Source organism: Diadema setosum, chromosome 21 (genome assembly GCF_964275005.1).
Source record: "Diadema setosum chromosome 21, eeDiaSeto1, whole genome shotgun sequence".
In the NCBI taxonomy this organism is placed as follows: domain Eukaryota; kingdom Metazoa; phylum Echinodermata; class Echinoidea; order Diadematoida; family Diadematidae; genus Diadema; species Diadema setosum.
The window spans coordinates 27,393,515-27,408,803 of NC_092705.1; the positions used below are offsets into that span (position 1 = coordinate 27,393,515).

At 41.0% G+C, this 15,289-nt stretch overlaps 1 protein-coding gene across 3 annotated transcripts in view; it reads right to left on the reverse strand.

The window, feature by feature from the left end:
• Positions 1–123: 123 nt before the first annotated feature.
• LOC140244252 (transcription factor Dp-2-like) overlaps positions 124–15,289 on the reverse strand; it is a 68,003-nt gene continuing 52,837 nt past the window's right edge. For all 3 annotated transcript variants that reach the window (XM_072323888.1, XM_072323889.1, XM_072323890.1), the window contains exons 9-12: positions 8,794–8,945; positions 8,058–8,224; positions 7,364–7,512; positions 124–6,514 (exon numbers count right to left, since the gene is read on the reverse strand). In XM_072323888.1, coding sequence (XP_072179989.1) covers positions 6,341–6,514; positions 7,364–7,512; positions 8,058–8,224; positions 8,794–8,945 — 642 coding nt within the window. In that variant the 3' untranslated portion in view covers positions 124–6,340. The remainder of the gene's footprint in view (positions 6,515–7,363; positions 7,513–8,057; positions 8,225–8,793; positions 8,946–15,289) is intronic.

Here is a 15,289-nt window from a genome sequence, read left to right on the forward strand (position 1 = left end):
AAGTCGCGTATCACACAAAACCGCAAACCTCCATGCAGTCCCTACACACTTACTACAACTACTTGTTGGCATAGCATTGACTGTTTTTGCTCTTACAGAAAAAAAGCACATAGACACTTTTCATTTCTTTTTATTCACTCATAGTTGTGTGTTTATTTCAAAAGGTCACACAATATGTACAGTTTAGAAATAATCTTTCTATTTTTTTTTCTCTCTTTCTCACCACGCTCCCCAAGTTCTCCTGTTATATCACCTGTGTCTGAGCGAGGAAGTTAATACAGTGGAGCTGAGGAATATCTCGTTTCCTTCTACAAGTTCTTACCCGTCTTTTCTTCTCCTAAACATCTCTGACAGAAAGAATTTGCTTTATATCTACACAGAACAGTGCATGTACACTAGCTAGGTTGGCCTGTTACAAGACAAGAATGGTCTGACAATCAGTGTGGTATAAATTGAGCCTGGCATATTTGTACTACGCCACTGACGTCTGTGAAACATTGTCTGATGTTGCTCAATATCAAAAGTGACCACACTCAAGTTACGATTCAACATGCAAATGGGGCACATGTCTCGCCACATTTTAAACAATGTGGCCCACCCCTTTTAACAATTGTACGTTCCATGTAAAATTTACACCTTTAACTCTTAAAATAACAATGTTATTATATCATAGTTATTTCACAGAGCAAGATTTTGGTCCATATACGTACATTGTACCTTGATAAAAACACAAGATTTTACAGATTGTGGATATGGGTTAGGGACTCGCCCTACCGACAGAGCATTTAATTCCTTAAATAATAGTTACATGTGTCACTCATTGCATAGGATACTACGCTTTTTCAGAGGGTACCTATAGATAGATATGTTCGGAATCTTTCCCTTTTCTCTCTCTCTCTCTCTGTTCTTCTCTGTTACTTCACAGCCCACAACAACCTATGTGTTGTAACTGATTGACTAATTGCCCTACATCAACATAAAATAAAGCACCACATTAATCCTTGTTTTAGTAGTAGTCAAGATAAAAAATACTGGGCATGCATACTCGGGCAGGATTCGAACCTACGACCTCTTGATCACTGGACAGGTGTCTTATCCATCGGTCTAGGATCAGGAGGTTGTAGGTTCAAATCCTGCCAAAGTATATGTGCCCATGATTGTTTTTTTTTTTTTTATTGTGGCTACTACTACAACACTGAACAATTCAGTGCTTACTTACGTCGATGTAGGGCAATCTGTCAATCAGTTGCAATAAAACAACATGAATTCCATTAATTTGAACCTAAGCATTGCATTGTCAAGAGGATCCTAGAACATTTTCTAACCACTTCGTCATACATTGTATAGGCTTGAGAAAACAGAAGACGCATAAGATACACACACACACACACACATCACACTGTGAGAAAAGACCTAATAGGTCTCTTCCCACTAATAATCAACCAAAACAGCACCGGCTGTGTCCACACGTTAAAGGAGAATTCACCCGTGAGAAACTTGATTTGATTAAAAGCCACGAGGCAACTGCAGAGAGTTGAGTTTTAACTCGAGCAAGTACGATCACAGAGACAGCATCTATTTGAACGTCGGGATGTTGGGCAATGTAAGTTCCATACCTGTCAACCCCTAAAAGTCAGAGAACAGGAATAACTTGGAGAACTTCATGCAATCATAGGAATTTTCATCCATCTCTCATACATTAGTAACAGCAGGTGTTGACTAAAACAGAAATACAAGATTAAAAGAAGCTTATTCTTCCAATGCTCTTATCAAATGGGAATGGTTGTCAGGTACGGAGTTCCACTGTGCACACCAAAACAGCCAATGCAATCAAGTATATTGCAAGAATTCAGTTTCTTCATGCAAATTACACAGAAAATTCACTTTTTACCCCATCCAGAGTGGATACAAAGCACATTTGGGGTGTTTTCAGTGCTCACAACGGACATTTCAAACAGCTCATGAGTGACACCACAATCCACATAATACACTACAAGAGTATTAACTGCAATATTTGTTCTATTCTATGCTGGCAATCATCAATCTACTACTTAAACAGGACGACTTTAATTCAGTATAACTCTCTCTTCAGGGTCAATTCTCCTTTAATCACAAGTACACAGTACTAGTACAATTTAATTCACATACGAGGCGTCAATGTTTAAAACCTTTGGGATATATGCTCAAGAAACATGGAAACACACAACACCGGGTTAAACTCTAGCAAAAATCTTTTTTTTTTTAGTCCCAATCAACACCTATATACGGCAAACATGAGTACAAAAGGCATCAAACACTAGCATCTCAACAGCAGGAAACTCGGCTAAATCTGGTTGAATCTCATTTAAATGACTTTAACAGATGCAAATGTGTTGGAAGAGATGCATTTTTTTTTTTTTTTTTGCTAATTCTGTCGACCCAATAACTTTACATCTCTTGCGGTTGGCACACAGCATCCAGAAAAACCAGATTCATATAAAAAATTCCCTCGGTGGATAAGGAAAATGATTTTCAGGACATACGTACATTTAGTCCAGACAACATTGGTTTTCCACTTCTCAGAGTAGGTGTGAATAAAACATCCTAAAATGATTTAAGAAGTTTAATGTCTACACCGGTGATTTCACAGCCCAAGGAACTACAATGTATTTTGGAAAGCACAGGACAAACGACTTTTTGGTTGTTCTTGCACAAAAATCAACAATCTCTGTATTTTCGTTTTATGATCTTGTACAAGGCACTTGGATTTCAGATTACATCAATTGGCTATTGGACTCTTAAATAGGCATCATTCAGGTAAGACACAAATGTACGTGAATGACACTCTTTGATATATGCAGCCGTGTCTTGAGATCAGGTTATACATGGATGTAAGATTCAATTCACAGCAATGCTAACAACACAGACAACAATACCTTGCTTATCATACCTTCCAACACTAATGAAAACATGAAGCAGGAATGAATAAAAACAGTTACTCAATCTTTTTCTTTTGTGGAGGGGATGTCTTATTTGGACATGAATACTTCTCTAACAAGCACTGACACCATACTAATCACAGTACTGTAAAGGTGTATACTTTTGCATTATGGAAATTTTCATGCATTCTGCACAACATTACACTAGCATGAATATAAAAGCACTCTGGTCAAATATTTAGCGTGTTGTATCATTTCATAGCTTTGATATCAAGGTAGGCACACCATAGAGGTATGACTGCTATGTTATTTGTAGTTTTCTTCACATTTGCTAGTTCTGTAGCGTGGGTGAATTTGCTGACAAAATGCAGACCACTTAAAGTTTTCTGTAGGTGTGTTGGCAAAGCTTTTTACTGCTGTGGCAGCTGTGAGCTGTTTGAAGTGCTTGCTCAACCAGTGTGTCTGTCCGTAAAATTACTAAAACAGGTGAAATTCATCTCACACGACAAGCCCCGAAAATTAACTCGTGCAAAAATGTCCACTTTAACAGTAATGCAACCTGGAATGTATTAAAATTATGTAAATGCCACCTGGTAGACAGAATGCAAAAAGTGACAACCCAGCCATGCACTCGGTACATTTATCTCAACGCTGCACAGGACTGTACACCCGTGTTGCACCTTTAACATATTATATTACCCAAATACATTTCACGCCACCCCAAAAAAACAAACAAATCAAAACAAGATTTTTTGTAAAGTAGTACCACGAGGGCTACAAGTATGATTACCCATTCCCTCTCCTCCCCCCAACAAAAATACCCTCTCTTCATTTCTGAAAAAAAAAAATGTAACAGTAACTTGCTGTTATAATGAGATTGACTTTACCCTTTTGACTGACATACTGACTAGACTAGAGCTTTAGATTTGCAAACTGTCCGTTAACATGATGATTGGGGTGACCGTTCTCTATCCCTGTGTTGCAAAGTAGTAGCTTTAGATTTTGCGAAGACGCTACCTATACATAGTAAAATGGCGCACTTATATGTTATCATTGCATCAAGTAGCTCTCTGCGTCGGGAATTTGAGCGGATGCTAAAACGGTCCAGAACTGTCTTGAAAATTCAGACGATGCGAGATGCGCAGGACAGATGTGTTTTTTTTTTTTTTCTTCTTCTTCATGTCTGTATCGCAGATCTAAAGCTCTCTATTTATGACCATGACATCACCAAAGATGAGGAAGTGGTATGAGCTTGATTGATTTGACCTTACAGCACGTCGGTGACTTGAACTGCCGTTATTAATTGCGCACCACAGGTATACAGCCACCACAGGTATACAGCCGCACGTTTTCATGCAATCTGATGGATTATCTGCCCTCTTTATCCAGATCACAGTTTTGCTCTGATAGAAGACGTTCATTCATTTGCTGTTCGATGGACAGCACATATTCCTTAAATGTTCTTACATATGAAAAACCTTTTCTCATTTCTCTCACTCACTCTTTCTCACCATCTCTCTCTCTCTCTCTCTTTCATTAAGCTAATTTCTAGTTATGTCATTCCTTGTGCTCGCTCTTGATAAATCTCTTTTCCTATCATACGCCATCAGGGTATCACATGCATTCAAAAAATCACAGTTTTACCCGTAAAGAAATCTCACTACATGGGGTCGCGGTATGTACAGAGATGAACAGCAATGGAGAAGTCATAGAGACATTGATCTTTTTCTGGCTACAAAATTAGACAACAAAAACAAATGACCTTTGATAGAAATATGTGAACACAAGAGACTGAAATGAATATATAGAGAATCTATCCTCCTCTGTTTTTACTGTTTCAAGTCAGTTTGTTCAGTGAAGCTCTGATGAAGCTGCTCCTATCATATATAACATCTGAAATGTATAATATCAACAAACTCTTTGATCCCTTCACTCTTTGTGAAAAGATAAAACAATGTCGAGACGAAAGCCGCTTGTGAAGATTAAAACAAAAATTAATGGAAAAATGTCACTAAAACCACCTCTAAAAAAACTGATCCTCCACACTCCATTATTGACTCATTGTCGTTATTTCTAACCTTTAGAAAAAAGAAAATGTCTATGGAGCGTAGAGTTTAGGAATGACTTACGAATTTATCAGACAAGACACTCAGTACGCATGAAATACATTGGGTTATATTACTCACAAAAAGGCAGCCACACCTATGTGTCAGCAACACTGCACTTTGTCACAGCAAACGATACAATAGCTTCATAAAATCTCTCTCGTTAAAAGTGATTTCCAGTCATTTACATGTACACTCCCCGTCTATATTACTCTCTGGAAGATCCCAGCAAAACTGAGCCAGCGGAGGGCTGGCTTACCGGTGAAGCACAACCACTACTTGTGCACAAAGTCTCATCATTCCATTTAAATCAGCAATTGGAATACCAACACACAGCTTCCTCTACGCTTTGTGTTTGACAGTTTCATGTTTTTAATCCTCCTTTGACATTATTTAATCTGCACTGCATCTTCCCCCTCCAGTTATCATTTGGATGATTCAGATGGTTATTGTCCATCCAGCAGTATCCGCACTGGAGCACCCTCTAGAGTCGGATCCAATGCTGGACTGATTTTTGTTCCAGTCTGCTGCACTGTTGATGCATTTCGCCAAATCAGTTTACTGGGCATGGAGGGCACTAGCACATCCATTCACTGCCATCAATTCACAAGCAGCAAATGACATTATATCCACCATTTCATACATTTCCATGGCAACGTCTTAAGCAAATGCTGTGCTTCACTCTTTCTTTTTTTTCTTTTTTTTCTTGGGTTCTCTTATCTGCACTTTCTTCATCTTACTGAATTCCATGTACATTCAGCTTTGCGTTGCTTCTTCACATCACATGCATCTTCTCCCACTGAAGGTAAGGAAGAAATAGCTGTTCTTGTTGACATACTCAACTGCTCATTGCTCAACTGGGTGAAGAGCAAATTTCTTCTCGGACCATCCGATCGTCCTGACTGCTAATCACAAAATTCTGAATTTCATTTCAATACTCATACTTCTAACAGAAGTACAGGGGGAACAAAAAGAGGGTGAACAAAAGTATATCTGGGATGTACCAAGCTTCTTCCTCCTTTTGTTTGTGTTTTCCTATCAAACCTCGCTTGAAGATAACTGATCCGAAAAAAGATCCACAAGCTCGAGTCATGCATGAAATATCGCGACACGTGGGCAGAAGCATAGTCACAGGTGAGACTGGAAGCTGCACTGTAGAAAACAAGTCTGTACTCTTTCCTTCCCAACCTGTCCGCTTCTGCGCCGACGTGTTTACACATCATCCCCCTTAGAGCATTCAGGACGATCGCGATCGTTCCGTTCTTGGCAGCTACATAGCACGGCAAAGGAGGGAGAGCGCTCTCCCCCTCCCCCGTCTCAGTACACATGGTCCGTTTTGCTAAAGGAGTCCCGGCTGGATTCGTCGCCGTCGCTGTCGCTGTCCAGCAACGAACTGGGCGTGTCCGTGGCGCCTCGCGAGGGTCCAGCATCGGAGAAAGAGCTCAGGCTGGAGGACTGCGAAATGGCCAAGTCCTGCGTTACCAGGGCAACCTGGAGTGGGGGGCAGAGAAGGAAGCAAGAGTTACCTGGCTGTCAGACATCCTCCTTATCAAACTACTCAACGCTCACTTGAAGTTGAAACTTATCGAAGTCCAATTGCTATCAAGGCAGAGCTCTGTGAAAACATGTTCTAGTTGGGCTGTACAAGATTTAAATAAAAATTGGCTACATTTTTTTTTCTTTTTCTTTGTTCATTGACTACTTATTAAGGATTTCAAGAAAAGGAGAACAGAGACAATGGTTTCAGGTTTATGCAGACCAGGGAAGAATCAAAACTAATTCAAATTGAAAATTGATACAGAAAGGTGTAACTTGAGAGACACAAAGTGTACTTTGGCTCACTACGAGGCAAGACCGTTTTGGTTAATACTCTTTACAAGTGATGTGGTGATACTAAGGAGTGGTAAATAAAACAAAACAAAACAAAATCGAACAGTATTCAGACAGACGACAATCTATAATGTTTGCCAGACATTTTAGGTGACATCCTGTTTCTGCTATATGTATAGAGTCTTAACCACAAGATGAGTGTTGATTCAATATAAATTTGAATTCAATTGACCAATGCTAATGCATCCATCTACTGATCAAAGGTGATAGCACACCACAAAGTATCGTAAACATCAGCTTCTTGACCTCAAACGAACTACTCTGTACCCCCAGACTTTCCACTGTTCCAGTATCCTACTAGTCGTCGGAGAACACTGGCTCACTGCCACCACCACCATCTTTTCTCACAATAATTAGCTCAGGTGCACGTTGATACAAATGACCTATTTTCTTAGTTGGTTAGGTACTTCACTCATGTGGGGGTGGGTTCTATGGGTCAGCCAGTCTTACCTCGGCGTCACTGGAAAGGGGAACAGCGAGAGGGGAGAGCTGGGGGTCCCCCGGTAGATGAGGCCTTGATGCACCCTGTGTTTGGATCCCGCTGGGACCTGCGATGATGGAGGTACTCGTGGCACTGCTCTGTGACTGCTTGGCCATATCTTGGGACGTGCCGAGGGGGTGAGAACACAGAGGATTACCAAAAGTTTGGTTAAGTCTTAATAACACTATATCAAACTCAACATTCCTGCAATATATCTCAAAGCGATATTATCTTGAAATTTAAAAACTATACATGCATCATACATATGCCAATATTACTGGATGTAACAACCATCCCAGGGTCTCCAGCCATGTGAGACAGTAAATGTGTGTTAATGAGCAGGTGGTCACTGCAGACAGGCTCTTTATCACACTACATTCTCTACAAGGGAATCAAATTCAGTGGCCTCATGGACAGGTGATCTTTATAGACAGGTGGAACATTCAGAACAAGAGATTATTAAAAAGAGAGGGGCGGGGACATGGAGGGGGAGAGTAGGATTGTTAGCAGGGATGAATTATTGCATTCTAGTGTCAAAGATCCCTAGCAAGAGAATATTGAAAAAGAGGGGCGAGTATATGGAGGGGCGAGGGAGAGGGGCGAAGGAGGGAGAGGCGGGAGCGGACGAGGGGGATCATTGGCAGGGATGAGTGGTGGTCTTACCCAGGAGGTATGGCTCCAGAGTCTTTGGTATCATTGTTTTGGCCCTCTCCAGGTCGCTCTGTGAACACTGACCCTTCTCCAGCCCGTAGGCCATCCCCATCCGCTTCAGCACCTCGATGTCGTCGTGGATCTGGAACGTGTCGTTGAAGTTGAAGAGGTACTCATACCTGGATTGATTCAAGAGAGAGAGAGAGAGAGAGAGGAAGTTGGGAGAAGGCACTGCTACATGACACCAGGGGTGCATCTCAATGTAGAGACAGACTGTTTGTTTGTTTGTTTGTGTGTTTATTTCATATTTTCCATCTGAGAAGATGGCTGGATAGACCATATTCAGCTGCACTCGCTGGTGTTGAACGTGGTTAAGCTGGATGTGAGGCAGCACCATTTCAAAGGGCTATCCATCCGGAGGGGGGGGGGGGGGGCATTTCATGAACCGTTTTGTCAGATACTTTGTTGATGATATTAACTGAATTTGTCTGAACATTGGTTTTAAAAGGACTTTTGTTAAATTTCTGTCTCTTTTTTTTTTTTTTTTGCAGTAATATTTGTTACACTCCTGCCTTTAGCCTCACTAATCTATACTAGAGTGTAAACTCTGCAAACTGTTTTGTGCCTGTCAAACAGACACATCTATACAAGACACATCCGGGCGAAGAGATTGTAAACCTAGACACAACTGGGGGAGGGGACACGCATGTGACGTTCACGCCCACAATCGCCCTGATTGAGCACTCACTTGTCATTCGATATGCTGCAGTCGATGACGGTTTTCTTGCTGGTATTGACGATGATGTAGGGGAGGTGAATCGCTGAATTGGTGGTCGGAGGGCTCGACCCGCTCTCTTCTAGCCTCTTGTTCCGTGTCACGAGGTTCTTGAAGGCGATTTGCTGCATTGGGTGGAAGGGGAAATCAATGGTGAGAGGACCGTCACTAATAAACACACAAACACACATACCACTTCATTTCACTCTGTCAAATTGTGGTATAACTGGAATGGCATCGATCAATATTCCATGGCACGGATTAATTTCATATGCATGGCAGGCAATGGATACAAGCTAACCTGATCCACTGATACCACTAATATACTCCACGCAGGTTTGTAAAATGAATGAAGGGCCATCTCCAAAGTCACATTTCTCAAATCACATTTTAATTGAAACTTTGCCAAAAAGAATCAATGCACCTGTGATCATTTCTAACCTTGAATCATAACTTTAAACCTTGCCCCTTTGGTACTCTGAGATTCAAGCAAACTTCAAATTTACTCAAATATGGTGAAAAAGAAACGGACAAAAACTTCCTACAGTCTGCCCACTTCCTCATTTGGGTAAGTCCATTAATCTGTGGCTTCTGTGTGGTAACATTAAATGCGCAAATTGGATGTCTATGAATATGCAGTAATACCATCAAAAAAAAGGATATGCAGATGATATGCAAATAGTCCCAGCTGAGTAGTTTCCACACAGGAGGAAGTGAATGAGATTTGCATACCAGGTGATTTAGGCAGAATGTGTGCATGTAAACAAACTTAACCCTTACACTGTTTTGCTCGCCAAATGACACGTCCACAGATGTTTGAAAACTAGCTGCACTGGAATAGAGATTACCTACCCTCCATAATCCCTATTGTGTACCAGTAGCCTTCCTGTTGGACTAAGGGCACATTGTTATGCCTAAATGGGGTGTTAGACTTACAATCAGGTCAAGTTTGGAAGAATTAAGTGGATGCCTATGAAAAAAGCACAGTGAGTTACAGCTGTGTGTCTGGCCATACAAAGAGTTGACCATCTCACAGCTAAACACAGGCTTGCTGGGCTTGCCTCTCCCCTCTTGCCTGCTCGGCACTTCAGGTGCTTCCATGGCAGTAACCTAATGCTGCACTCCAAATGGGACACGTAGTACAGGAACTTCCTCAAGTGCTCCACAAATTAACCCTTTCGCAATCACCAACTCTCACACACACCACTCACACCTAGTGCAGTGCAGCATCCTGTGGACGCGACGAGCTTAAACAGAGGAATCCACAAGAGCAGTCTACTTGACTTGTCACTGAAGTGCGCTATGACTCAGGCCCATTTCCGCTCCGAATACCAGTAATATGGAAATTTTGGGAGTTTGCCTGCCAGTGTGACTTGACATTCACATTCACATTTGAACACACATGCTCAGTGGATCCCATTTGTTTAGCCAAGAAAGGTTTAATTAGCCATGCTGAAAATTTTTCAGCCCTTCCCACCCCCAATCAAATTAAAGAGAGATTAACAAAAGATTGATACTACTGAGAGGAAGAAATGAATGCTATAATGAACTGCTTCAAATCCACTTACTTTCCCAAAGTATTACTTTCGAACTTAAATCAAAATCAAAATCAAAATCAAAATGGGAATATACAACAACAAAAAAACCCACCAACAATTACTTCTCCCCCATCATGTTTTATCAAACAAACAAAAAGCAACAAGAACAAAACCAAAGTTAAGCCATGTAGCCAATTTTGCTAATGTGCAGTGATCAATCAATCGAACAGCGGATGCAACTCTACGAACAACAACATTCCTTGCAACCAACACCAACCAATACCAACATGACACAGGTTCCATGCTGGGTAAAGATTGACTGTCATTAACACTCATGAGGACAATTAAAATTATCTCTTGAACTCTCTCTCACACCAAGCCAGCCAGCCAGCCTGCCAGGCATTTAAAAAACCTTAACAATTGGGAAAGGTCTCATTGCCCTTTCACTTTCAATCTCTGGGTTGATATACACAAAAAGCTCAGTCTCTCTCTCTCTCTCTCTCTCTCTCTCTCTGATGCTTATGAAGACTCAATCAATATTTGTTGCTGTTGTTCGTGGGTTGTTGTTGTTGTTGTTGCTGTTGTTGTTGTTTTTTTTTTGGGGGGGGGGGGGGGGGGGGCATGGAGACTTTCATTATGGTCATGGCCAAGACTTTGAGGAATGCTGCCCCATCCTGTCCCTCTGATGAATCAAATACTTCAACACATAACCTCTTGCTGGGGATATCCCTTTAATCATCCCTCTAATCATGTTCTCAACTAGACAATAACTGTGTTGCTTGAATAATCTTCATTTACTTTCTTTCTTTGTCCCTTGCAGAGTCAGAGATCGATGAGAAAGGGGTGAGTAAATTGGACATAGGGCCATGTAATCTGGTGTAATCCTTGGAGATTAGCTCAGTCAAGTTTTTTTCACTTGGTATTCATGTTGTGCCAACAACCACCCTCACTTTCCTAATCAGCTGGGGGCAAACAATGCAGTCCAATTTCCGAGAGGAGGGCGGTGGATGAGATGACACGGTTGAGCGAGCTTTGCATGGTTTCTCATTCACTTTATATAAAAGAATGACAGGAGTCTGGCAGAATCTGCAGTGGTTTTGCGTTTAAACCCTGAACTTCAAAGACCATATAAAAACAGGAAGGGCTCAGGCTGAGCTATAATGCTTCATGAAGACAAAGAACATATATGTAATTGATCAAGAAGGACTTTTCTTAAAGGACAAGTTCACTTCCATTAACATAAGGATTGAGAGAATGTAGCAATATTAGCAGAACACATCATTGAAAGTTTGAGGAAAATCGGACAATCCGTTCAAAAGTTATGAATTTTTGAAGTTTTTGTGCAGTCACCGCTGGATGAGAAGACTACTGCAGTGTATGATGTCACATGCATACAACGATATAAGGAAAATATAAAGAGAATTTCACAAAATTTCATCTTTTGAAAAAAGTACACATTCCCTTGACTCGTTACTGACATATGTTATGGGTAATATTATTCCCATTGCCTTTAGAAAGAGGCAAGTCAGGTGCTCTTTTATTATGCGAAAAAAGTGAAAATGTGTTGAATTTTCTTTACATTTTCTTTATACTGCTGTACTCAAATGACATCACGAGCCTTAGTAGTCTCCTCATCCAGCGGTTCCAACACAAAAATTTTTACAAATTCATAACTTTTGCATCAATTGTCCAATTTTCCTCAAACTTTCACTGATGTGTTCTACTAATATTGCTGCATTCTCACAATCCTTATGTTTATGAAGGTGAACTTGTCCTTTAAAGAGGGACAGGAACAAAACAGAGAAGAGGAATACAAAGATATGGGGGGGGGGTACAGACAGGTTATTGGTAGCAGTATTACAATGACGAACAAAGCAGATGCAGGAGGAATCTGCTAAGTGATGCTCGGATCTTTTGCTGAACATTAATGATATGTTTCCAGTGACACATTGCCGCAGAAAGACAAACATCCAAGAGTTTCAAAACATACACGAAACGGACTTGAAGAGGGGGGAAGGGAAACAAAGGAGGAAATACATAGTTTTTCATGCACTTCAGGTACACACATCATAGCCTCACATTACTGGGAACATTTGTTTCCTGTAAAGCTACACTTTTTTGTCTGCATACATGGTACATTTGAAGACCATAAAGCTCATCATCATAAACTAACCCAGCGTTGCACGACACCAATCTCCAGGAAGTCGAAGAGTGGTTAACCCTGTCCTACCCGCACGGGACACGGGCAAACTTGTGCACATGCTTGCCTTTGCACGCCGTGCATCTCATGTGCGTGTGCGCATATATTAGTGCCTGTGTATAAAAATGCACATTTCTCTAGGCCTGATTCGCATATTTCCTCTGCCACCTACATTATGTACATCAAATCTTGATAATATACATTCTCAAGTTATCCACATCCACGCAAAATAGTGCAAAGATCATCCTTCATTCATTCAGTAGACGTCAACAGTGTCAGAAGACTCTGAGAGCTGAAGGGTTAAAGGGACAACCAGACTCCAACAGGCACAGTGAAAGTGAAAGAAGGCGACATTGTTGTCACAGGCCATTAGGGCCCCGCAGCTCTTTTCCGCTTTCCTGGAAACTCGCCTCATTGTCTTCTAAATCCGGAGCTTCCCAAAACTACACAAGCTATATATAAACAAACACTGCCAGTCCTAGTCGTGGGGCGACTCTCGCACTGCCAGCAGTGTATCGCACGGATTCACTTTTATTTTCCTCCAAATGCTGGATAATATTTAGAACATTTTCATGCAATCAACAGGATGTTTGTTGTAAATGGCTGCAGTTTCTATGTTCCTACATCCTCCATTATGGGGGACTGGAAAATGTGAATCATAATCACCAATGTATTATGCACACAAGGTACCAGCATGGATACAGATATGTAGGACTAGTGCCATTACTTTGTTTTCATTCATGTAAAGTTTAATACATGGGTGTACTTCAATTCTCACATGGCTGTGGTCATCAAAAGTAACTTCGTTGTCTAAACTGAACAACACTCATGCCAAATATTGCATGATTATGACAGGAAATTGAACTTATCTTCTTTTTTTTCTTTTTTTTTAGATTTCTGCTTTCTAGAATCTGTGCCAAGGTTTTTACCAGATATGAAATATTGGCCAAGGATGAATGCCTGACCTTGTGTGTGTTGAGATATCCAGGAGGAAGCAGCGCACAAAAGCACTTGAGATATAACTGACATAAAATTTGATACTGAGTGGCATGACTGCAACTTGATCATTTCATTTCTGAGATATCTACACTGTAGAAATGCAAAAAAAAATAGAAATTAATAATAAAAATGAAAAATAGAATAACTGTTGAAGTCTCAAAGATGTCTCTGTGACCTCTCCCTGGGTAAACATAGGGTGCGTTTGTCAACTCTTTTTCTCAACAGAAACAGGTTTTCCAAACAGCTTTCAGGGAAATTTTACGAGATGATAAACGCAAAACTGTTTTGATTATGGGGTTCGGAAAGCCTTTTTGAAAGCCGCAAATTTGTCAGAAACAGGTTTTCGAAACGGGTTTCCAGAAACCTGTTTCTAGAAGCTCTTTGAAGTTAGATAAACGCAAAGCTGTTTTGAAACGGCTTTGTACTGCAGTCACAGTATGTGACCCCTTCTCCTCGGGTGAAATTGCGCAATGCAGCTGCAAAGTGACAAGGCTAGTTTTCGTGTTCGCGATGAGTTGATAAACGCAACTATTTTGGAAGCCGTTTCTAAAGGGCTTTGGAAACGGCTGTCGAAAGGGCTTTGGAAATGGCTTTTGAAAGCCGTTTCAAACAGGGGAAAGATGATAAATGCAGCCAGTCTTGCTGCTGTCAGCTCTGTCTGTACATGCAACTGTGAATGCAAAACTCTTGCAAGATTTTGGTATCAGGCAAAATTAGATTACGAATGGACATTACTTATCTTTACAAGATTGTCAGGTGCTGGTATTTGTTTTGTTTTTGTTGTTGTTTTTGCAACATGAGCAAGAGGATTTGATTTATGTGTGTAGCCTTGCAATTGTGGCTGGTTGCGGTTTTGTTTGGGAGGGGGGGGGGGAGATTTCTGCAAGTGAAATTTGGATGAAATTATATCACATCACCTTACAGAAATGCTTAAGCAAGTACTATCCGTAATAGGAGTTGGAAATATCACTATGGATTGCGGCGGACTATGACCACTGTAAGGAGATATATTGCAACATGAAAACCAAACATGAAACGGGAGGCCTGTTGATCATTCTCGATCGGATGGTGCATGGTAACATGAAATTTTACCCCATTCCCTTCGGCAAAGAGAAAAGAAAACAAGGCATGCCACAGAAGGAGGGGTCATTAAGGCATTGTAGACAAATATCGAGAGCAATGGTCCTCTCCAGCTGAACGAATGAAGACGAACACAAAGGGCACTGCCCTACACCAAATGCCTCATGTATTAACTCATACAGACACCTAAGAACAACCTCAGAACACATATCATATAGATCAGTGCTTCTCAACCAGAGGACCACAGAATTCTTGCAGGTGGGCCACAATGCCTTCCCAAAAGAAAGATAAACTCACTTAAAAGGGGAACAGCTTCTATAGATGGATGTAACTTGAGGGGAAAAACAAAACAAGTCAAACATGCAAGTCCCACTGTAGTGCTGGTAGAGGAAAGATGTATAATAGTGTTGAAGAAAACTGAGGATTGCTGAGATGCAACATTTGCACGAGAAAGAGAGAGCAGAGCCAAGACATCATCTTATCAGAACTGCCTACCTATGTACTCATCAAAGCCTTTTACTGGGGCAACATCAGCCACTCTGATTCCCAGCTAACAGGTGTGCATATTTTTCAGAGAGAAAGAATAAACTCAACAGCACTAATCACCACCACTATAGCAGGGTGTGCAGCAAACTATTCACAGCCATCCCAT